Source organism: Pongo pygmaeus, chromosome 2 (assembly GCF_028885625.2).
Source record: "Pongo pygmaeus isolate AG05252 chromosome 2, NHGRI_mPonPyg2-v2.0_pri, whole genome shotgun sequence".
Classification (NCBI taxonomy): Eukaryota; Metazoa; Chordata; class Mammalia; order Primates; family Hominidae; genus Pongo; species Pongo pygmaeus.
Genome location: NC_085930.1, coordinates 100,161,171 through 100,184,369, shown reverse-complemented (window position 1 = coordinate 100,184,369; position 23,199 = coordinate 100,161,171). Strand labels below are relative to the sequence as shown.

General features: G+C 40.7%; 1 protein-coding gene and 1 non-coding gene across 2 annotated transcripts in view; both read right to left on the bottom strand.

The window, feature by feature from the left end:
- The window catches only part of DCP1A (decapping mRNA 1A), a 62,907-nt gene extending 43,366 nt beyond the window's left edge, over positions 1–19,541 (bottom strand). The window contains exons 1-3 of the mRNA XM_054483867.2: positions 19,202–19,541; positions 16,709–16,749; positions 13,954–14,081 (exon numbers count right to left, since the gene is read on the bottom strand). Coding sequence (XP_054339842.1) covers positions 13,954–14,081; positions 16,709–16,749; positions 19,202–19,336 — 304 coding nt within the window. The 5' untranslated portion in view covers positions 19,337–19,541. The remainder of the gene's footprint in view (positions 1–13,953; positions 14,082–16,708; positions 16,750–19,201) is intronic.
- On the bottom strand, positions 4,447–4,515 carry LOC129034412 (small nucleolar RNA SNORD38). The gene has a single exon (XR_008501889.1). It is a non-coding gene; the product is annotated as a small nucleolar RNA SNORD38 (small nucleolar RNA).
- Positions 19,542–23,199: the final 3,658 nt, after the last annotated feature.

Below are 23,199 nucleotides of genomic sequence, written 5' to 3'. Positions count from 1 at the left end.
TCAGCCACTGAGTCTTAAGTCCCTCTATGTTTTCGTGGTGATTTTACCTCTTCAATCTACAAATGTGGCAACAGCAAGGCTCTTTCCTTATCTTGGTCCAGAAGGCCAGACTAATGCAGTTGCCACAGACCCTTTCTCCTTCACTGATTACAGAATCATACCAAGCACAGCGGTGCTGCAGCTGATGGTGGAAGACTGCCTTTCTTCAGGCTAAGAAAGAAGTACTGCACTGAATTCAAAGATATCAAAGAATGAATCACGGAAATTTTCTTGTTGTTTATGAATTCCTCTTTCAGTGTGGAGGGAGAACTCACATTTTTGGACTGGACAAATTATAAACTTATCTTGTAAGGAAATTTCTTGCGCTGTGCTTTAAAAGTCTGAAGATTTGCTCCAAATGCCAACAGCCACCTACCATCTCTACTGTTCTGAGACTTGCCCTTGAACTGAGAAAGGACAAGCAGAGAGACAAAAAAAGCACACACTACAGCATTTCTTCTACTAAAACTTTCCATTTGGCAGCGGCATTTTCAACACTATGGAAATGAACCTCCCTACTTTTTCTAGTGATCTAATTTTAATTAAAAACACTATATATCAAGAGACTGATACCCGATATAAAGGAAAAGTGATAAGTGAAGCAGAAACGAAGGGGTACTTCTCTCTGGCTTTTGGAGGTAAGTTCTTAAAAATATTAAATAGCAATATTATTTAACATTTTAAATATACTTAAGAGGTAATTGTCTTTTTCAGTTAAGCAGGCTAAAGAGCAACATATTAGACTAGTAGATATATGACATTAACTCCTTTTTAAGAAAATTTCAGATCAGATTTTACTCACATAGGATCACTTTGAAAGTGTTTCATACAAACCACAAACTTGTAATTGTTTAAACCTGTCGAGGTAGAATAAAATTCGGGAAATGTCTGTGTTCTTTTGAAAAACTCAAAAGGGCTTTGTCCATTTTCCCAAAACTGCTTTTGGTTTTACAGAAAACATTTAAAAACACAAAAAGTGGCATTAAGTGGGAGATACATGCCTTAGGGTGCTACATGGAGGAAACATGAAAAAGTTGTCCTTATAAATGATTATCTTCCAGTAAAAAGATGCCATATCTAACATGCACATAAAGTAAAACAATCATTGTTTTTGGTTAAAACTACCATTACACACTGGTCTATGGCGAGAATAAGGTTAGGTCTGAGAAGAGAAAATCAAGACCATATACTCTTCCCAAACAATGGGTGAGTACTGCTGCTGAAAATGACCAAGAAAAAATATGTAAATACCCTTACTATCTCTCTGGTAGATCAGACTGTCACTGTTACTAGCCCAGTCATTCAAATTTACAACCAATAACTCTCAAATCACAGACCTTAAATCAGTAATTTTTATCATTAATCTAGAGGGAGTTGTTTTAAGAATAAACGTGCATAGCTTTGGGCTTACTGTAGTAGCACACTGCATTAAGAATCCTGACCCAGCGGGGTGCAGTGGCTATAGTGTAATCCTAGCACTTTGGGAGGCTGAGGTGGGAAGATCGCTTGAGGCCAGGAGTTGGAGACCAGGTTGGTCAACACAGGAAGACCCTATCACTACAAAAAATTTGTAGAGACTCTATCTCTATTTAAAAGAAAAAAGTTTAGCTGGTGTGGTAGCTCACACCTATAGTCCTAGCTACTCAGGGCAGTGGCTGAGGATGGAGGATCATTTGGACACTATAGCCTGGCAACAGAGTGAGACCCTGTCTCAGAAAAAAAAAAAAAAGAATCTTGACCCTTACCAAGAAGGCAGAGTTTTGACATAGAAAGTTCTAACACAGTTTAGTAACTTCAGCTTATAATTTTCTAAGAAAATACAATAGAACCTAAGGACTAAAAATATAAATAAAATTCTTTAAAAGTGCACAGTAGTTTTAATCTATATGGTATAGCAGCTGGTAAAGTGCTTGGCAAATGACATATTCAATAAATGTCACTGAATTAAGGTATGTATCCGAGTTGAATAATCACCTTGGTTAAAAACAAGGTAAAACACTATATATATTATATATATATGATATATATATGATATATTTTATATATATCATATATAATATATATCATATATAATATATATCTCATATATATTATATAGATATTATACATTATATATATATTTATATTATATTATATTATATATCTCATATATATTATATATATGAGATATATAATTTTTTTTTTTTTGAGATGGAGTATATGTAATTTTTTTTTTTTAGATTGAGTCTCGCTCTGTTGCCCAGGCTGGAGTGCAATGGTGCGATCTTGGCTAACTGCAACCTCCGCCTCCCAGGTTCAAGTGATTCTCCTGCCTCAGCCTCCTAAGTAGCTGGGATTGCAGGTGCGTGCCACCACGCCCGGCTAATTTTTGTATTTTTAGTAGCAATGGGGTTTTACCATGTTGGTCAGGCTGGTCTCAAACTCCTGACCTCGTGATCTGCCTGGCTTGGCCTCCCAAAGTGCTGGGATTATAGGCATGAGCCACTGCACCTGGCCCAAAATGCAATACTGAAATAGTTTTTGCCAAAGAAAATCATTAAATGCCAGAATCAATTCTATAGAGCTTGATGGTACCGCAAACCTATATTATTAATACTTTCAATTAACCAGGTTATACTGTAGACTGTCTAGCTGTAAGAAAGAGAAAAATCAGTTCTGTTTGCTTTTACAAGTCATGTGCCACAAATGTTGCTTTGGTCAGTGACAGACTGATACCTAACAGTGGTCTCTTAAGATTATAATACCACATTTTCACTGTATGTTTTCTCTTAAGATGTATTTAGATGTACAAATTCTTACCAATGTGCTATAACTGCCTCTCACATTCAGTACATTAACATGCTGTACAGGTTTGTAGCCTCAAAGCAATACCATATATTCTAGGTGTGTAGGCTATGTCATTTAGGTTTGTGTAAGTACACTCTATGATGTTCATATAACAAAACTGCCTAATGGTGTCTTTTAGGACATATCCCTGTTGTTAAGTGACATTAAGTGACTCATGACTGTACTTTATTATTGATTCACATGCCAGGTTTAGATTCTTAAAAAATTCCTCAGAACACACTTCACAGAATATTCTTGGGGCATTTTGTAATTAAGTGATAGGTAAGCATATAGATATTAAAAAAAGATTCCCCATTACTACTTTTATTCCTAAGAGGTGTCCACAGTGAAAATCAAAAGACCTCTGACACTGGTCTTGAGGAAAAACATCTTCTAAGAGAAGTATTACTCAGTGAGGTGTGCTGCTTGTAGCAGGTATGTATTGGGTTGGTGCAAAATATTTGTGGTTCTTGACATTAATTGCAAAAACCACAATTACTTTTCCACCAACCTAATAGTGAGGTATGTTGCCTGTAGCAGGTATGTATAATAGGGAGGTATGTTGCTCACCACCTTGCTCAGGGAATAGTGAATCACAGAAGCATGATTTCCTCATCACAGAAGAGCGGCCTTTGGAGACAAGTTTCCCTTGAAGATTAGACCAGAAGTGTATGAACCCCGTAGCTACCTTTACAGAGGCTGGTCTCCACATGGAGAACTAACAGTCCTAGTGCCATTTACTGAACAGAACATTCCTCTCAGCATTTTCTTTAGAAGTGATGGGAGAGATTTTTAGTCTATTGGCCCAATTATTTTATTTATGAGTCCATTCAAATCTATTTATTCCTAAGTAATTTTTGTTAAACTATGTTTTCCTAGGAAACTGTCTTTATCATCCAAGTTTTAAATTTACAGGCAAAAGTTCTTCACAGTGGCTTCTTGTTTTTAAAAATGCATGTTCTCTTCCTTTAGTTGGAACATATTTATATTTTCATTCCTAATACTGCATATTGTACCTCCCCTTGTTCTTTTTATGGTTGTTGCTGGATCATGTTATAGTGGAGTTTTTTGTTTTGTTGATCTGCTCTATTTTATTGAAATTTCTAGGCCGGGCGCGGTGGCTCACACCTGTAATCCCAGCACTTTGGGAGGCCAAGGCGGGTAGATCATGAGGTCAGGAGATTGAGACCATCCTGGCTAACACAGTGAAACCCCATCTTTACTAAAAATACAAAAAAATTAGCTGGGTGTGGTGGCGGGCGCCTGTAGTCCCAGCTACTCGGGAGGCTGAGGCAGGAGAATGGCGTGAACCCGGGAGGTGGAGCTTGCAGTGAGCCTAGATCGCGCCACTGCACTCCAGCCTGGGCGACAAAGCAAGACTCTATTTCAAAAAAAAAAAAGAAATTTTTACTTTTTGCAATTAATTTCTACTATTTTCCTTCAACTTTACTCAGATTTCCCTATTTTCCTCCCTAAATTCTTTGGCTGAATGGCCTATATGTGGCAATTTTTATAAACCTCTAATATATACTTGAAAAAAATGCAAATTCTGTAATTGCTAGAAGTAGGATTTTTTGTTTTTCTCCTCAGACAGACTTTATCATCACTTAATGTCAGTAGCAGAACTGGACAAAATTTTCATCACTGAGAGCAGCAGGGTTTTGGTTTTTTTTGTTTTTTTGTTTTTTTTTTTTGAGATGGAGTCTCGCTCTGTTGCCCAGGCTGGAGTGCAGTAGTGTGATCTTGGCTCACTGCAACCTCTGCCTCCCGAGTTTAGGCAATTCTCTGCCTCAGCCTCCTGAGTAGCTGGGCTTACAGGCGCCAGCCACCATGACTGGCTAATTTTTTTTTTGTATTTTTAGTAAAGACAGGTTTTCACCATCTTGGGCAGGCTGGTCTTGAACTCCTGACCTCGTGATCCATCCTCCTTGGCCTCCCAAAGTACTGGGATTATAGGAGTGAGCCACTGCGCCTGGCCAGCAGGGTTTTTTATATGTCCATCATATGATGTTTGTTCACTGTATTGTTCAACTATCCAATAACTTTACTGTCTGTGGCCAGATGTGGTGGGTCACACCTGTAATCCTAGCACTTTGGGAGGCCAAGGTGGGAGGATCACTTGTGGCCAGGAGATCGAGACTAGCCTAGGCAATAAAGCAAAACCTCAACTCTTAAAAAAAAAAAAATTTGTCTGCTTTATCTGTCAATTACTAAAGTGGCTTATTAAAATCTGTCATTATAATTAGGGATTTTTAACATTCAGTTTGCAATTCTGACATATACTAAGTATATATCATTCAAAATTATTTTATCTTCTAGGTCACTTATTCCTTTCATCATTATGTGGTAACTTTTATCCCTAATGATGCTTTTTGCTTTACAGTTTACCGTGTATCACTCACACAGAGACACCAGCCTTTTTTGCTTGATAGCTGCCTGATAAATCTCATTCTATTGCTTACTTTCAAACCTTCCAGATCTTAGAGTTTTTAGAGTTTCTTGAAAACAGCATACAGGGCCAGTGCTGTGGCTCACACCTGTAATCCAGCACTTTGGGAGGCCAAGATAGGAGGATTGCTTGAGCCCAGGAGCTTGAGACCAGCCTGGACAATATAGAGAGACCTTGTCTCTACAAAAAATAAAAACGTATTAGCCGGGAGTGGTGGGGTGCACTTGTGGTCCCAGCCATTTGGGAGGCTGAAATGGAAGGATCACTCAAGCCTCAGAGGTTGAGGCTGCAGAGAGCCATGATGGTGTGTTACTGCACTCCAGCCTGGGTGTCACAGCGAGACCTACCTCTAAAAAATAAATAAATAGATAAAAATAATTAAAAATATTAAAACAGTATGTAGGCAAATTCTATATGTTTATCCAATCTGAGTCTTTTAACTGGCAAGTTTAGTTCACTTAACATTTGTTCTAAATTGATTGATTTCTGCCATTTTATTTTGGGCTTTCTTTTTCCCATGGTTTCTATTTACTTTTTTCCCACTTCCTGGTTTTTATTGGTTTGAAAGCTAAGATATCCTATTTATGTTCTGCAGTGGAATCTTTTGAATACACAAAACCTCATTAATCAATTTATCTGCCGTCATCACAATCTTGGAATGCTTAGGTTTGAACAGCTTCTAGTTTGTTACTGCTTTTTACAAAATAAAATCATTAAAAGCCAGAACCAATTTCATAGAGCTTGATGGTACCACAAGCCTGTATCTTAATATTTTCAATTAATCAGGTTATACTGTGGAGCATTTGGCTGTAAGAAAGAGAAAAACCAGTTGTCTGCTTTTACCAGTCACGCGCTGCAAATGCTCAATAGACACATGTGGCTACTGCACTGACAACACTGCTGTGGGAGCTCCTACAGCAAGAATCTGGGGAGACAACTGCTGTTGTTTTTGTTGAAAAGTATCTTTATTTTGTTCTCTTGGATTACTGAATTATTGGTTGTTTTTTTCTTCAGTCCTCTGAATATATTATTCTTTTGTCTTCTAAATTTAGTAGCTGCAACTAAAGAACATGCTGTCAGTCTAACTGGTGTTCCTTTGTAAACACTCAATCTTGAGTAACCTTTGGTTGCTTCTGTCTCTGCCTTTGATATCTCATCAGAATGTGTCTGGGTGTGTGTGTGTGTGCGTGCGTGTGTGTGTGTGTATATATATATATATTTTTTTTTTTTTTTGAGACAGAGTCTCACTCTGTCACCTAGGCTGGAGTGCAGTGGCATGATCCCGGCTCACTGCAACCTCCACCTCCCAGGTTCAAGCGATTTTCCTGCCTCAGCCTCCTGAGTAGCTGGAATTACAGGTGTCCGCCACCAGGCCCAGCTAATTTTTGTATTTTTAGTAGAGATGGGGTTTCACCATGTTGGCCAGACTGGTCTCGAACTCCTGACCTCAAGTGATCTGCCTGCCTAGGCCTCCCAAAGTGCTGGGATTACAGGCGTGAGCCATAGCGTCCGGCTATATTTTTATGTTTTATGCTTGGAGCTCATTCTGTTGTTTAAATCTGAGATTTATGTCTTTTATGGATTCTGGAAAATTCCCAGTCATCAACTCTTCAAATATTGCCTCTCTACAAATCTACTTTATCATTCTGAAATTCTTATCCATCAAATGTTACAGTTTATAATTCTAATCACTCTGTCATATTTCCATTTTGTCCTTTTTTTGGATACATTCTGGATTTCCTCAGATATATCTTCTAGCTCACCAATTCTTTTCAGCTATTACCAATTAACTGTTGAATCCAAGTAGAGAGTGTCTTTCAATTAAAATTTTAATTTCTATTAGTTCTACTCGGCTATTTTTCAAATCTTCCTTTTTTTTTATAGCATTTAATTCTTTTTTATTCTTTTATTTTTTGAGACAGGGTCTCACTCTATCACCCAGGCTGGAGCGCAGTGGCGTGATCATGGCTCACTGCAGCCTCAACCTCGCAGGCTCAGGTGATTCTCCCACCTCAACCTCCCAGGTCCACCCGGCTAATTTTTTGTATTTTTTATAGAGACAGGGTTTCGCCATGCTGCTCATGCTGCTCATGCTGGTCTTGAACTCCTGGGCTCAAGTGATCTGTTCACCTTGGCCTCCCAAAGTGCTGGGACTACAAGTGTGAGCCACTGTGCCTGGCAGCATTTTACTCTTTTCTTTTTGAGATGGAGTTTAGCTCTTGTTGCCCAGGCTGGAGTGCAGTGGCGTGATCTTGGCTCACTACAACCTCTGCCTCCCGGCTTCAAACGATTCTCCTGACTCAGTCTCTCCCGAGTAGCTGGGATTACAGGCGTCTGCCACCACGCCAGGCTAATTTTTTGTATTTATAGTAGAGATGGGGTTTCACCATGTTGGGCAGGCTGGTCTCGAACTCTTGACCTCAGGTGATCCACCTGCCTCGGCTCCCAAAGTGCTGGGATTTCAGGCGTAAGCCACCGCGCAGGGCCTTTATTCTTTTTCCACATTTGCTGTTCCTTCTTTTTACTTTATTTTATAATCTGTATCTGGTTATTTACATCCATTAGAGTCTCTAGTTTCCATGAACTAAAGTCTTTGGGAAGGGTTGTATAATCCTGCTGTTTGTTGTATGCTACCTTTCATTCACTGCAAAGCATTTCCTTGTATATTTAGTAATTTTAGACCATGAGACATGTCTGATATTCCTGGGCAACCTGGGCTAAGAACGTATCTTGCCAGAAGGGATCTACATTTGCTTCTGCCAGATGCCCTAGTGTAATCACCAGCTGATGATTAATTTTATGTTAATTTCTTGACCTGGGTAAGAAATGATACTAAATGAATGGTACAACTTGAACCTTAAATTTGTATGAGGGAAGGCCCATGGTTATTTTTCAGGAAGACATCTTCCTTCTAACCCAAAGCCCAGATTTATTTATTTATTTATTTATTTATTAATTGAGATGGAGTCTTGCTCTGTCTCCCAGGCTGGAGTGCCATGGGGCCATCTAGGCTCACTGCAACTTTCGCTGCCTGGGTTCAAGCGATTCTCCTGCCTAGCCTCCCAAGTAGCTGGGACTACAGGCGTGCACCACCATGTCCGGCTAATTTTTTTTGTATTTTTAGTAGAGATGGGGTTTCGCCATGTTGGCCAGGTTGGTCTTGAACTCCTGACCTCAGGTGATCCACCCACCTCGGCCTCCCAAAGTGCTAGGATACAGGCGTGAGCCACCACACCTGGCCAAGACTTCTCATTTTTAATATATATATTTTTCCAATGTATACCTCAGGCTTTCTAGTAACGGCCCCTACAACATTTGAAAATCATACTTGTAAAGAGACAAAAGAGCCTGCAGCTCGTGCATGGTACTACCAGAAGGGATAGGAAGAAGCATATCACAGGCCTGCGTTATAAGAGAACCTGAATAGGCCGGGTGTGGATAACACTGATGTCCCTAGGATTCGTTCACTAATGAAATCATTTGTTGAGTCTAGAATGGAGACACAGTCTACGATATTTTGTATTTGTAAATGCCTAACAAAATACCTTACTTTCATGCTGGCCTTTTAAGATAAATAGGTCAAATCAGTGGTTTAAATGATTTAGCCAAGGTTGTAGTCAGTAAGGCAAAGCCCAGAATAGAATTCTTATCTGCAAACTAAATTCCATGCCAAAAGAGTGTTACCATGGCAAAGCCACCCTCAGGGATATATTCTGCAGCTTTTGTATCTAGAAATCATTTGTAAGTTTCAAAAAGGAATGACTAAATAGGACACATAAAAATCTAATACAAAGCTTCCCAAGTAGTTGATTCAGGTATGGCACAACAAAGAGCATGTTAGCACATGAACTTATGCTGAGACTTCCACTGTACAGTATGGCAGCTGCCAGCACATACAGCCACGCAAATTCTAATAGATTAAATTAAATAAACTAAAAAGAAGTGTTCTTCATTTGCCCTAGCCACATTTCAGGCTACTATATGGGACAGTGCTGACATGGAACTGTCATTTTCCCTGATTGCAAAGTTTTAGTGGATAGCACTGCTCTAGAATATGGATTGATGAAGTAATTTTATTGTTACAGTAGAGTGGAAAGAACACTGGCCTTGAAGCCCGAAAGACCTACTCTTAAATTCTCCATCTGTCACTTATTACCTTTGTGAATCTCGAGCAGGTTCCTAAACAACTCTGAGCCTCTTGTTTTCTTAACCTGTAAGTTGAGGATCAGAAATAAGGTGCTAGAAATACCACTACTACTCAATAACTCCAGAATTTATAACCTCTCCATTCTTCATTGCAGTCCCATTGGGGTCTTGTGGCTGCCAAAAGGCCCTTGCACAGAATAAAAATACACTGTTCCCAAAAGATTCAAGAGGCTGGACATGGTGGCTCATGCCAGCACTTTGGGAGGCTGAGGCGGGAGAACTGCTTGAGCCCAGGAATTCAAGACCAGCCTGGGCAACACAGTGAGAACTTGTCTTTTGAAAACAACCACGACCACCACCACCACCACCACCACCACCACCAGCACCACCACCACCACCACCACCACCCCACAAAGATTTAAGAGAATCACCAAGCCTAAGCCCTTAGTCAGTGTAAGAATTTTCTCTGTAAGATTTTATCTTTTTCTTGAGGGGTGGGGTGGGTGTAGATGGGCATGTTTTACAAAGAAAAACTCTTGGCTGGGCGCGGTGGCTCACACCTGTAATCCCAGCACTTTGGGAGGCCGAGGCGGGCGGATCACGAGGTCAGGAGATCGAGACCATCCTAGCTAACAGGTGAAACCCCGTCTCTACTAAAAATAGAAAAAATTAGCCGGGCGTGGTGGCGGGCGCCTGTAGTCCCAGCTACTTGGGAGGCTGAGGCACGAGAATGGCATGAACCTGGGAGGCAGAGCTTGCAGTGAGCCGAGATCATGCCACTGCACTCCAGCCTGGGTGACAGAGCAAGACTCCATCTCAAAAAAAAAAAAAAAAAAAAAGAAAGAAAAACTCTTAAAAATAAATAAAACAACTTAGAACTGAAAAAAAGTTATGGTTTACTGTTCTAGTACATTAACTCCAAAAATTAATTTGAATGAAAGAAGATGGATATGAAGGTGTAACTTGAGTTAAATGGGTCAGGTGTCTTGATGGTATTTCCCACAAGAGAATGGCAGAAGAGCAGCTATAGAATCAGGTATAATTACCTGTATGCATAATCAGATACTAACTTTTTATTTAAAGAACAAATCCCTAAACAACTTAATAGCTCGCTGACCTGACAAGACTATTTTCCACTTTTAAGACTAGGTAGACAAATCACACACTCAAGAGAGGCCTTAACACTCACAAAATCATTTTCTGTTGTCTTATCACTTCTCCCCAATACAGCTATTCCTTTAAATACTTTCCCTAATGAAATGACCTGGTTAAGTGAGTTTTCTGTTCAACTAAGAAAACTTTTGTTTCAATCAGTTGAAAATTTCCTAAAGTAAAATGCGTTAGTTCACTTTCTCCCCAAGAATGTTCTAGTTAACATAGTAAATACTCCTGATGATTTTAGGTCTCATTATAACAATTTAACCTATGATACTACAGTGGAGTTAAAGTTATAAAATATTGACATTTTAATGCTGACCCCAGGTTATTCTCTGGATATCTGCTTGATTTTCAGAAAGTAAAACCTAGTATTAGCTTGTTTTCTTATAATTTGCGGCATTATTCACAATAGCAAAGACTTGGAACCAACCCAAATGTCCAACAATGATAGACTGGATTAAGAAAATGTGGCACATATACACCATGGAATACTATGCAGCCATAAAAAATGATGAGTTCACGTCCTTTGTAGGGACGTGGATGAAATTGGAAATCATCATTCTCAGTAAACTATCGCAAGAACAAAAAACCAAACACCGCATATTCTCACTCATAGGTGGGAATTGAACAATGAGAACACATGGACACAGGAAGGGGAACATCACACTCTGGGGACTGTTGTGGGGTGGGGGGAGGGGGGAGGGATAGCATTGGGAGATACACCTAATGCTAGATGACGAGTTGGTGGGTGCAGCGCACCAGCATGGCACATGTATACATATGTAACTTACCTGCACATTGCGCACATGTACCATAAAACCTAAAGTATAATAATAATAATAATAATAATAAAAGAAAAAAAAAAAAAAAAAAAAAAATAATTTGCCTTCATTTCTTCCACACACGAACTATAAAAATATTTCCAGATGACTGAAGCTCTGATTAGTTAGCTTCTGGTTATTCATGGTTCAATTACATTTGTGTTATGTCACACTTTCAATTTCACAGGACTTTTGCCTTGTGAAAAAAATATAATACAATTCATCTCAGGTTTATGCTAAATGGTAACTGGGTCTGGATAACCTTCCCTACTGACTACTTTAATAACCAAACCACTTAGGAGTGATGGCTAGATTAAGTTTCCAGGCAGAATTAAGCCTATTTCACTTAAAAAAAAAAATTGGATCCGTATTCCTTTGCAGAATTTCTCCCACCCTCTTTTCATTTTTTGAGACAGGATCTTGCTCTGTTGCCCAGGCTGGAGTGCAGTGGCGCAATCATGGCTCACTGCAGCCTCGACGGCCTCCTGGATTCAAGCGACTTTCCCACCTCAGCCTCCTGGGTAGCTGGGACTACAAGTGTGTGCCACCACACCTGGCTAATTTTTCTATTTTTTTTGTGGAGAGGGGGTTTTGACATGTTGCCCAGGCTGGTCTCAAACTCCTGGGCTCAAGCAATCTGCTTGCCTTGGTCTCCCAAAGTCCTGGGATTGCAGGCATGAGCCACTGTGCCCAGCCGAATTTTCCCTTTAATGGAATATTCAGTATAAAGAAAAGAGCAATCTGAAATAATTATATTGTTAACATTAGTTTAAATAAATCCATCTGAACTTATAGCTATTACAAAGCATGTCTAATATGTCCACAGAATTTAAAATCTGAGAGGTAATTACCTGGACAAATAGTTTACTGAGAAGTCAAAAGACAGAACCTGTTTCACTTATACTTAAAAGTGTGCTACGGAAAAGAACTTGGGGGTTTCTAGCTTTAAAATAGGCCTTGTTACTTCTCATTCAGGGAATTAAGAGGTGTATAATTTTTAGTAACTTTTTCTATTTTATACTGAAGACATACCCCAAGACCAATTACCTCCTGGCCAAGTGAAATTCAAACACATTAACTTTTACTTTTTAAGTTAGAAGCAACATTTCTCCAACTATATCCTTAGAGGCTAATTAGAGCACAATCATTGTTACCATAACCAGTTTTCATATCCCTATAGTCAATGTCCAACAAACTGTCCTCAAACACCCATACCTTCAATATCCATACTAACATACTGGAATCAAGTATATTTTTTAGTACTGTAGTTTCTTGGAAGGGCCACTCTAGCTTTGCTGACTACATCCAATCGTTACCAGAGACTGTAAAAATGCCCGAAAGAACCCTGGACTAAAAAGCAAAAGAAGAGTCATAATCCTAACTCTCCAACAGGGTAATAGTTATGCATCTCTGAGTCTCAGTTGACTTAACTGCCTGCTTACACCACACAGGTAACTGTATCGTTAACATTAAAGCACCATAGCTCTTGGCTCAGTGCTGGTAACCAGTAGACACTCAATTAAATAAACAGATAGAAAAACCTTACTTAGAAACATATTCAGACAAAATAAAGTAGAAAAAGTAATAAATATCTTAAAAAAAAAAAACAACAACCCACCGCCACTATTCTGGGCAAAAACAATATTTTTCTGGCCGGGTGCAGTGGCTCACGCCTGTAATCCCAACACTTATTTGTGCCCGTAGTCCCAGCTACTTGGGAGGCTGAGCCAGGAGAATGGCGTGAACCCGGGAGGCGGAGCTTGCAGTGAGCCTAGATCGCACCACTGCACTCCAGCCTGGGCAACAGAGCAAGACTCCGTCTCAAAAAAAAGAAAATAATAATAATACTAATACTAATAATACTTTCTTTGTGGAAAGAATTATCTGTATCTGTTCCCATCCTGTGTGTCCCAAACTAAGTTCTGTTGCTTAGGGACATGGGCAGCTGATGGTCCACAGCTGCAAAAAAACAAAGGCATAAACCTTATTTTAATAAACCAACAACAGAAATGTAGTGCTATTAAATGAAATAGTAAACTAAATTACATACAAAAGAATGTTTCCAGTTTCAGAGCCCAGTTTATTTATTTATTTTTTTGAGACACAGTCTCATTCTGTTGCCCAGGCTGGAGTACAGCGGTGCGATCTCAGCTCACTGCAACCTCCACCTCCCAGGTTCAAGTGATTACAGGCGCCCGCCACCAAGCCCGGCTAATTTTTTTCTGTATTTTTAGTAGAGACGGGGTTTCACCATGTTGGCCTGGCTGGTCTTGAACTCCTGACCTCAAGTGATCTGCCCTCCTCGGCCTCCCAAAGTGCTGGGATTATAGGCATGAGCCACCACATCTGGCCTCAGAGCCCAGTTTAAAAGGTTTGATCTTTCTAACAGACTCATTTATAATAATAGAGACCATATTTTGTTTTGTAATTTGAAACTTCCTAAATAATGGATTGACAGAAATTAAAGTCACTCAATTTTAAATGTAATAACTATAATAAAACAGATATACTCACAGCTTGCATTTCTATACAGAAGAAATGGTTCATGGAGCTGAAATTCCAAATCTTTATTCACTGGTTCAACTAGATTGTGCATATTTAGTCGATTCACAATGGTAAAACCATGGTAAGGGGAAGCTGACCTTAGATTTAATAGAAGAAAAAAAAATATGTAGTTACCATTTAATCTGTAGAAATGTTATCTACTATGTACTTTATTTTCATTTCAAAAAAGAATACATTAGAACATTATACAATATTATCAGCACTTACACCTGTAAACAAAAAATTTAAGTCAGATCATACTCCTCCTCTGACGAGAAGTCTCCAAAGACAGTCTCTCAGAGTAAAGGCCAAAGTCCTTACTGAGGCCACCAAGGCCCCACCTGATGTACTCCCCGCTCTGACTTCATTTCCTATGGCTCTTCTCCAGCTCCTACTCTCCAGCCACACTGGGCTCCTTGCCACTCTCTCTGCATGTGTGCTTCTACCTAAAGACTTCTTTCTGGATTACTGCCCCAGAAGCTGCACAGCTATCTCATCTCCAAGCCTTTGTTCAGATGTCACCTTTTTCATGAGGCCTACTTGAACTATCCTTTTTAATGCTCCCAAGCTCAATACCGCTAACCTTCCTCTTTTATCCATACCACTTATTTTTAATATTTATTGTCCTCCCCCCACTAGGATGTAAGCCCCATGCAAACGGAGCTTTTGTCTTACTTTTTTCACACATATATCCCAAGATAGACACACAGTTGCTGAATGAAATATCATTCAATTGGATTGGCTATAATGGCTGCCCATCATTACAACAATGTTTTTCTTGCACCAAATAGATATTTACATAGTGCTCCTGAGTTAGACGGAAAATGCCTTGAATCCTACAATAGGAAACATCCTTGGTTCCCGTATCAGAGGGATTCGGTACATGATCCTTTACTCTTCACATGTACCTAACACTTCACAGTTTTTCATTTGTTTCTCTACGATATAGCCGGGGTGTTAACAGAACACTATTCTATAGATTAGGAGACAAGCTTTGAATGATTAAGGCCTGTGCCTGAGGTCACACAAATAATGAGTTACAAATATAACTAGGATTCAGTTTCAGGTTTTTTGACTCCAAATCCAAGCTTCTACTATATGAAGTAATTGCTGCAAAGTGATAGTCTGACATCCTGGTATACCTTTATCCAAGGTCCACAAAATAGTCTCACATTTTCCAAACACAGTTTCTTGCATCTCCTTTAATTAGAATCAGTACCATATAAGCCTCCGTGAATTGTATTAAATCCAGCCACCCACTACACTAAATCTCCTACTTTCTACAATCAGTGCCTCTGTAGGATAACAATAAAGCCAGTAAAGTACTTTTTCCAAATATCATAGAAACTAAGGTTCTAATAACAGAGTTTCTAGAGATTTATATTGCTAATGAAGAGTAATGAAGGGAGTGAGGGTAAAGATCCCTTCCTATTAATTTATTTATTTTTTATGAGACAGAGTCTCGCTCTGTCACCCAGGCTGGAGTGCAGTGGCACGACCTCGGCTCACTGCAAGCTCCGCCTCCTGGGTTCACGCTATTCTCCTGCCTCAGCCTCTCAAGTAGCTGGGACTACAGGTGCCTGCCAACATGCCCAGCTAATTTTTTGTATTTTTAGTAGAGACGGGGTTTCACCATGTTAGCCAGGATGGTCTTGATCCGCTGACCTCGTGATTCGCCCACCTCGGCCTCCCAAAGTGGTGGGATTACAGGCGTGAGCCACCGCGCCTGGCCGATCCCTTCCTTTTTAAAAGGAGAAAGATGAATAGCAGGGAACAAACAAAGTGTCTAAGAAAAAAGAGCTTGGTGTACAAATATCAAAGAATTACACTTAAAAGAAGAAAAAAATGAGTGCATTTAGACAAGATCTCAAAGCTTTGTATCAAAATTTAGAAGAGTATTTGACAAATTCTTTTAAATTGGCATCAATGCAGAAAGGCAATCCTTAAAAGGCAACTCAATACAAAAAAAAAGAGAAAAGACCAGATATCATTAATAACTCCTGCTGACTCCCTAAGCTTTAGAAAACAAGGGAAGGAACCTGCCCCTGTCAGAGTAAGACCTTAGAGGAATCCAGGAAAACAAGTACCCCATGACTATCATATACTGTCAGTTGTCTTTAGGCCCCAAAAGCTGCCTAACAAAAAAGTTGCAATTTGCAAACCAATCTTAAAGATAATGAATTTTTGAATAAGTTAAAAATAAAAAATACACCATCATGAATAATCCAAACTTTCTAAAGAACTCTCAAATAAGACACTGTACATAATCTAGAACTTCTGTGGGTTGGGAAAGAGGACAGAACCAGTCATAAAAGACAACCACTCATGTAGTAATGAAAGAACAGAGGGATCGACCTCTCAATAACATTATTTTACAGAGCTAGTCTATGTATGTATTGTCGTTTCCCCAAATATATATCTTTTTTTTTCTTTCTAATATGGGGGTAGGGAGAGAGAGGCAGGCATCCGTTTTAGACTCAATCATTATTATTTTGAAACTGCTTTGCTAGGCTGGTAATATAAATTCTAGTTCAGTTTATTCTGAATCACAGAAAGGCTCAGAGAAAAGAAAGAACCTGGTTAAGATTTCACAGCTAGGGAAAGATGAAAACTTCAAGGGTACTGGCAGGAAGGTTCCAAAGACAAATGTACAAGAGAACTGAACCGTCTGACATTGTTCACCACTAGACTGTTAAAAACAAATATACATATTTTAAAAACTTACCTTCGATATACAAATAAGGTCCCTTCTATATCAGTCTTCTCCTGTGAAAGACAATGACTCAATTAGTTTTTTTTCCCCATAATCAGACCCCAAATAGTCCCAATGGAGAAGTAATGCTTCACGTTGAAGACCAACTTGTTTCATTTCATTTATTATAAAATTAACCACTTTTGAACAGGTAAAGTCTCCCTCTCATTCCACAAATTGTGGTTACCATTTCTAATATATCCTTTCAGTGCATAAGCATATGCAATGTTTAATCCAGCAACATATCTGTATCTGCAGCATTTTTCTTTTTCAATTAGTAAAGGAGAAAATCATAGAATAAACCTTCACTTTTTATAGCTAAAATGTTTTAGCCAGATTTCTTAACTTTAAAGCTAAGGTCCTGTATACTGCAATTTCTTCTCTTTTAAGTTTATCCAAGTTAATTTTTAAAAAGGAAAGGAACGAAATTTTCTTATGGGATACTTTGTTTCATCACTGGGGAGTTTTTGTACATTTTCACAACTAGCAAATTTTGTGGTTAAGAATTACTACCAAACAAAATCAGCTTGTTATTTTTAGAACTTGAAGAATCATGAATACTGAAAGTATACCCTGCCTCAGTGTAATTATTGGAGGCCTTTACCATAGTTCATTTTCTGTGACAAGAGTGTATTTAGGTTTTAAACACAGTTCAGTGTTTTTTAAAAAATAAATAAGCTTATTAGTCTGCAATTTACAGCCTACAATGGACCTAAATATTTTACTGTAATCAACACATTATTAACATTTTAAATGTTAGTCATATATTGAATGTGTTGGGATTAAAAAATTTAGAAAATTGATCATCTTGATTTCTTCCAGAAGTACTACCCTAGCTTAAATATCATTATTTTCCTTCCTAAGGATTCAGAGGCTTTTTCTTACCTTTAAAATGTTAGGTTATTACTATAAGAAATTGGTAATCAACTGTCTTACAGTAAAAGAAAATTTGCCCACCAAAAAACGTCATGCAAAATTACAACTCACTGTAAAATAATAAAGAGGGAAAAGATTTTTGTCATGCTCTATGTGCCAGGATCCAAATAAACAGTAGCAGCTTATTTTTCAATTCAGGTTATTATAGCTTGTATTTCATATTTAAAACAGAACTCCACAATGTAAACTTTTAAAATATTGAAAGACTTTGTGAAAAACTAGAAAAACTCTTTAGTAAAAAGTCCTAGCCCCAAGTCTTCACCATTTGTCTGCAATCCATATTTCACAAATTTATATACAGGCCAAGAAAAGAAAAAAGATTCATAAAATTTCAAACTAAGGCAATGTCTAAAATAGCTACATTTAAAAAACAATCTACAATTTTATTCCTTGTGGCTTCCCATATCTCCTTCTCTTCCAGGAGGCAAAGATAAACAACGTGATTATAAAAACTCTTCGTCTGAATTAACTGTTCATAAATGCCAAATGATTTTCGATAAATTACTGATAAAAATAATCTATGCATCTGTATTATAGGGTAAACAACACGCTACGGTCATCTTCCAGAGTTCTCTGTTAGTTTAAGGATTTCGTATCTTACTGAAATGTGAACTCCAGTCATTGGTGAATTCAATCCAACAAGCATTTACGTATTACTTTCTAAGTGTAAAGCCTGTAGCTGAATGAGTTAATTAGGAAGGGTCAACTACAAGAAAGTGGGAAATTATGCTTTTTAAACAACTAACAAAGCTTCAAGCAGGGGCTAACAAGAATCAGTAAACAGACTGTAACTTTTCGGACCCTCTCCAGTGCACGAAAGCCAGAAAGTACTGAGTCCGAGGGGAGCATTCAGAGATGACATCACCAGCATCATAGACGGAACAAAACACATTTACAGGGTCTCTCTTGTTTGTACAAAGGTCTTCGGGGATCCAGTGAACACGGAAGCCCTTTTCCTAAGTGCCTTGGAAGCTTTTCCGAAACTCTGTGTAGTTTGATTAAAGCCGGACCCACCCACCCCCCCTTCCAAGAATCGAAACTAATTGGATTGTAAACTTTAAACCCAAATGACCTCTGCGAAAGGGGCTCTCATTTACGTTTGCCAGGGGGAGAGGAGGAATGTTTATTTTATAGATAATGTACATGTAATTTATCTAATAATCCGCAAAGCCTCAAACACAAGCTTTCAGACACCCTTTTGACCCCACCGGTCTCAGAACCCTCAATGTTTCTGCAAAGAAGGCAGGTCGCCCACGTCCCCAGACCCAACGCCAAGGGACTGATTCTGCTCCAATCCTCTCCTCCACTGGCTTTTCCTTGGGATGTCTCGAGCCACTTCTCTCACTCCTATCCCCCAATCCCAGGCGGATCCGACACCCCGCAGGCTCTGGCTGGGCTCTTCGCCAGACCCTGGCCTCGTCTCCACCGCCCTGGCCTCTTGCTGTGTCCCCCACCCCACAGCAACCCGCGCGGCCCCTTTAAGAGACGGCAGCGGCCGGGTGGCCGTCCTCAGAGCCAGGCGGCACTCACCCACTGGTTGGCTTTGGGGCAGAAGGTGTACAGAGCGACCTGGCCCGTGAGGTCTGCGATGCTGGTGATATAGGGGTCGTGCTGCTTCAGGGCCGCCAGGCTCATCTCCTGCCCAGCTCGACTCAGAGCCTCCATCTTGAATCCCGGAGCCTAGCCCCTCTGGCGGGGGCGGAGTCACGGACAGGAAAGTGCCATCGAGGCAAAGTTCCCGCATCTGCGTCAGTCCCCTCAACTTCCGCCTCTACGCGGGCCTCGCGGCAGGGCGGTACGTCAGCCATTCTGGTCCGCCGCGCGCACGCTCCGGTCGCCGGGTTCCGGCGTTGTCAGGGTCCAGGGCCCTACGATGTGGGGCGGTGTCCAAGGCTGCGCAGTGGACCTTGCAGGCTGGAGCCCCGGCGGTTCCTTTCCCTGAGCAAAACAACTGGGTCTTGGGATCTGGCCTCTAGCTCGCCTGCTGAGCTCTTTCCAGGCAAAGGTTGGAGACCGCCGAAGTGCTGGCCTCGCGGTGCGCTGTCTGGCAGGGCCCGGGGCCACAGAAGGAAAACATCTCTGTGGAATGTGGAAATGCGGGACTCTACCGGGCCCGTTTAGAGAGCACAGAAAAGCATGGGAGAAAGGGAGAGGCGAGAAGCCCAGAAAATTACCCTAGGTATCAGATATGGTTATGTCGACCTAAAAGGAAGAAGACTCTGGGGCAAAATAAATGCAAGCAGAGAGTTTATTTGGGCCAAGCTTGAGGATTGCAATCCAGAAGCATAGATTCAAGTTGCCTTGAATATATATACTGATTAGCAGAAGGTACAGGTGGATTTTTTTTTCTTTCTTTTCTTTTTTTTGAGACGGAGTTTCACTCTTGTCGCCCAGGCTGAAGTGCAGTGGCACGATCTCGACTCACTGCAACCTCCGCCTCCAAGGTTCAAGCGATTCTCCCGTCTCAGCGTCCCGAGTAGCTGGGATTACAGGGGCGCGCCACCATGCCCTGATAATTTTTGTGTTTTTAGTAGAGACGGGGTTTCGCCATGTTGGCCAGGCTAGTCTCGAACTCCTGACCTCAGGTGATCCACCCGCCTCTGCCTCCCAAAGTGCTGAGATTACAGGCTTGAGCCACCGCGCCCGGCCCTTTTCTTTTTTTCTTTTTGAAACGGAGTCTTGCTCTGTTGCCCAGACAGGAGTGCAGTGGCGCAATCTCAAGCTCACTGCAACCTCTGCCTCCAGGGTTCAAGCGATTCTCCTGCCTCAGCCTCCCAATTAGGTGGGATTACAGGCGCCCGCCACCACACCCGGCTAATTTTTTCTTTTTCTTTTTTTTTTTTTTGAAATGGAGTTTCGCTCTGTCGCCCCGGCTGGAGTGCAGTGGCGCGATCTCAGCTCACTGCAACCTCTGCCTCCCGGGTTCAAGCAATTCTCCTGCGTCAGCCTCCAGAGTAGCCGGGCTTACAGGCGCCCGCCACCATGCCCAGCTAATTTTGTATTTTTTTTTAGTAGAGACGAGATTTTACCACATTGGCCAGGCTGGTTTTGAACTCCTTGACCTCAGGTGATCTGCCCTCCTCGGCCTCCCAAAGTGCTGGAATTACAGGCGTGAGCCACTGCGTCTGACCCACATAAATATTTTTGTCCAGCTCTGGGAAGAGTCCATGTAGGGTTTAATTTGTCTTGCTTCATTTAAAGCATTAAGCAGATCACTCATTTCTTTGGTGTCGAGCATTTTAAAGCGTTTGAAAGAGTTAGGCACTAGCTAACAAGTAAAACAAATCATGGAGACTATAGGGAGTTCTATCCCCGCCAGACTTCTTAAAAAGCAACATTTCTTTCATTAAAAAGGGCATGGAGGCCGGGCGTGGTGGCTCATGCCTGTAATCCCAGCACTTTGGGAGGCTAAGGTGGGCAGACTGCCTGAGGTCAGGAGTTTGAGACCAGCCTGGCCAATATGGTGAAACCCCATCTCTACTAAAAATACAAAAATTAGCCGGGTGTGGTGGTGCACGCCTATAGTCCCAGCTGCTTGGGAGGCTGAGACAGGAGAATCGCTTGAACCCGGGAGGCAGAGGTTGCAGTGAGCCAAGATGGTGCCATTGCACTCCAGCCTGGGCGACAGAGCAAGACTCAAAACCAAAAAAAAAAAAAAAAAAAAAAAAAAAAGGGTATGGTAGCTAGATGTGTTGGCTCACTCCTGTAATCCTAACACTCTGGAAGGCCAAGGAAGGTGGATCACTTGAGGTCCGGAGTTGGAGACCAGCCTGGCCAACATGGTGAAACCCCATCTATACTAAAAATACAAAAATTAGCCGGGCATGGTGGCACATGCCTGTAATCTCAGCTACTCAAGAGGCTGAGGCATGAGAATAGCTTGAACCCAGGAGACGGAGGTTGCAGTGACGCAAGATTGCACCACTACACTGCAGAGCTTGGGCAACAGAGGGAGAAATTCCATCTAAAAAAAAAAAAAAAAAAAAAGGGGCATGGTGGCATGTAACTGTAGTCCCAGCTGTTTGGTAGGCTGAGGTGGGGATCACTTGAGGTCAGGAGTTCAAGACCAGCCTGAGCAACATAGCAAGACTACATCTGGAAAGAAAAAAAAATTGACATCCCCAACAGAATTGAAAATTTTTGTAAGATAAAACCATGTTTTCAAGAAAATAACACTAAATATTTGTATTGCCTATGATTTTATATCCCAGGACCACTGTTTTTTGTCATTGTATTGATGAGAAGAGTCAAACTCTGTAAAATAGTTGAAGAAATTTATTCTGATCCAACTATGAGTGACCATAGCCCTTGACACAGCTCTCAGGAGATCCTGAGAACATGTGCCCAAGGTGATTGGGGCACATCTTGGTTTTATACATCTTTGGGAGACATGAGACATCAAATACATTTCAGATGTATATTGGTTCTGTCCAGAAAGGTGAAACAACTTGAATTGTGTGCCAGCACACCTGGATAATTAAAACTTTTTTTTTTTTTTTTTGGTAGAGATGGGGTCTGGCTCTATTGCCCAGGCTCGTCTCAAACTCCTGGCCTCAACCAATCCTCTGGCCTGGGTCTCCCAAAGTGTCACTGATAAAATGAGTTTTTTCCCCACTGTGTTATCAGTCACAAACAAAGAATATCCCATTGAAAAAGGCAGTCAGGTTTTATTCATTTGCCAGGGAATGGAGAAGGTGAGCTCTTCCTCTGAAAGCATCTTTTCTTGAAGAATAAAAGGCAAGGGGTTTATTGTCTTTATTCCTATGGGGCAGGAAAGAATGTTAGTATGTGCAGGGTGGGACTCCAGACACGCAGGCTCAATTCATAAACATGCATCTTCATACATCATATGTACACAAAATGGCAGAGATTTTCTTTTAGGGAAGGAAAATTAGCATTATAATGATATGTTCATGATCTAAAGGCACCCAGGGTTTGCCAGTTCCCGTTTGCGCTGGTTTTGTGGCGTATTACCTTCCTCTGGCATCTGGTCAGGGGTCAAGAAGCTCTGGCGCCATCTGGTTTCTTTAAGCAGCAGTGCCTATGGATAAAGGGACCAAAGAAAAACAGTAAGAAAAAGGAACTTTCCCAGTTATTTCATCAGGGCTGTCCTGGTTAACAAAAATGCTGAGATTACAAGCTTGAGCCACCGTGCCCAGCCCCGCTGTTTGTTAATGTAAAGAGAAATTTAGATTCTTTGCAGAATCATGTAAGCATGGACAAATGTGGACAAAGACACAGGTATCATTCATTCACTCTTAAGTCAGTATTTATTGAACTCCTAATTGTGAGCTGGTGGCCCCTTGGGAGCATCTCACTCTGCTTAAGACATTCCTGGCTCTGGGGGAAAAAAGAAAGTAGGACAGTGCAAGGAAACAGGGATGATGCTAGAGACATTTCTCTTTGAAATCCAGAGGACAGAGCCGCTAACTTAACTGGCTGGGAAAGTCTAGGAGGGCTTCCTGAAGGAGACGATGTTCAAATTGGTGTTCTAGGGATGACTGGGAGTTCAGGGGAAAAAAGTAAGG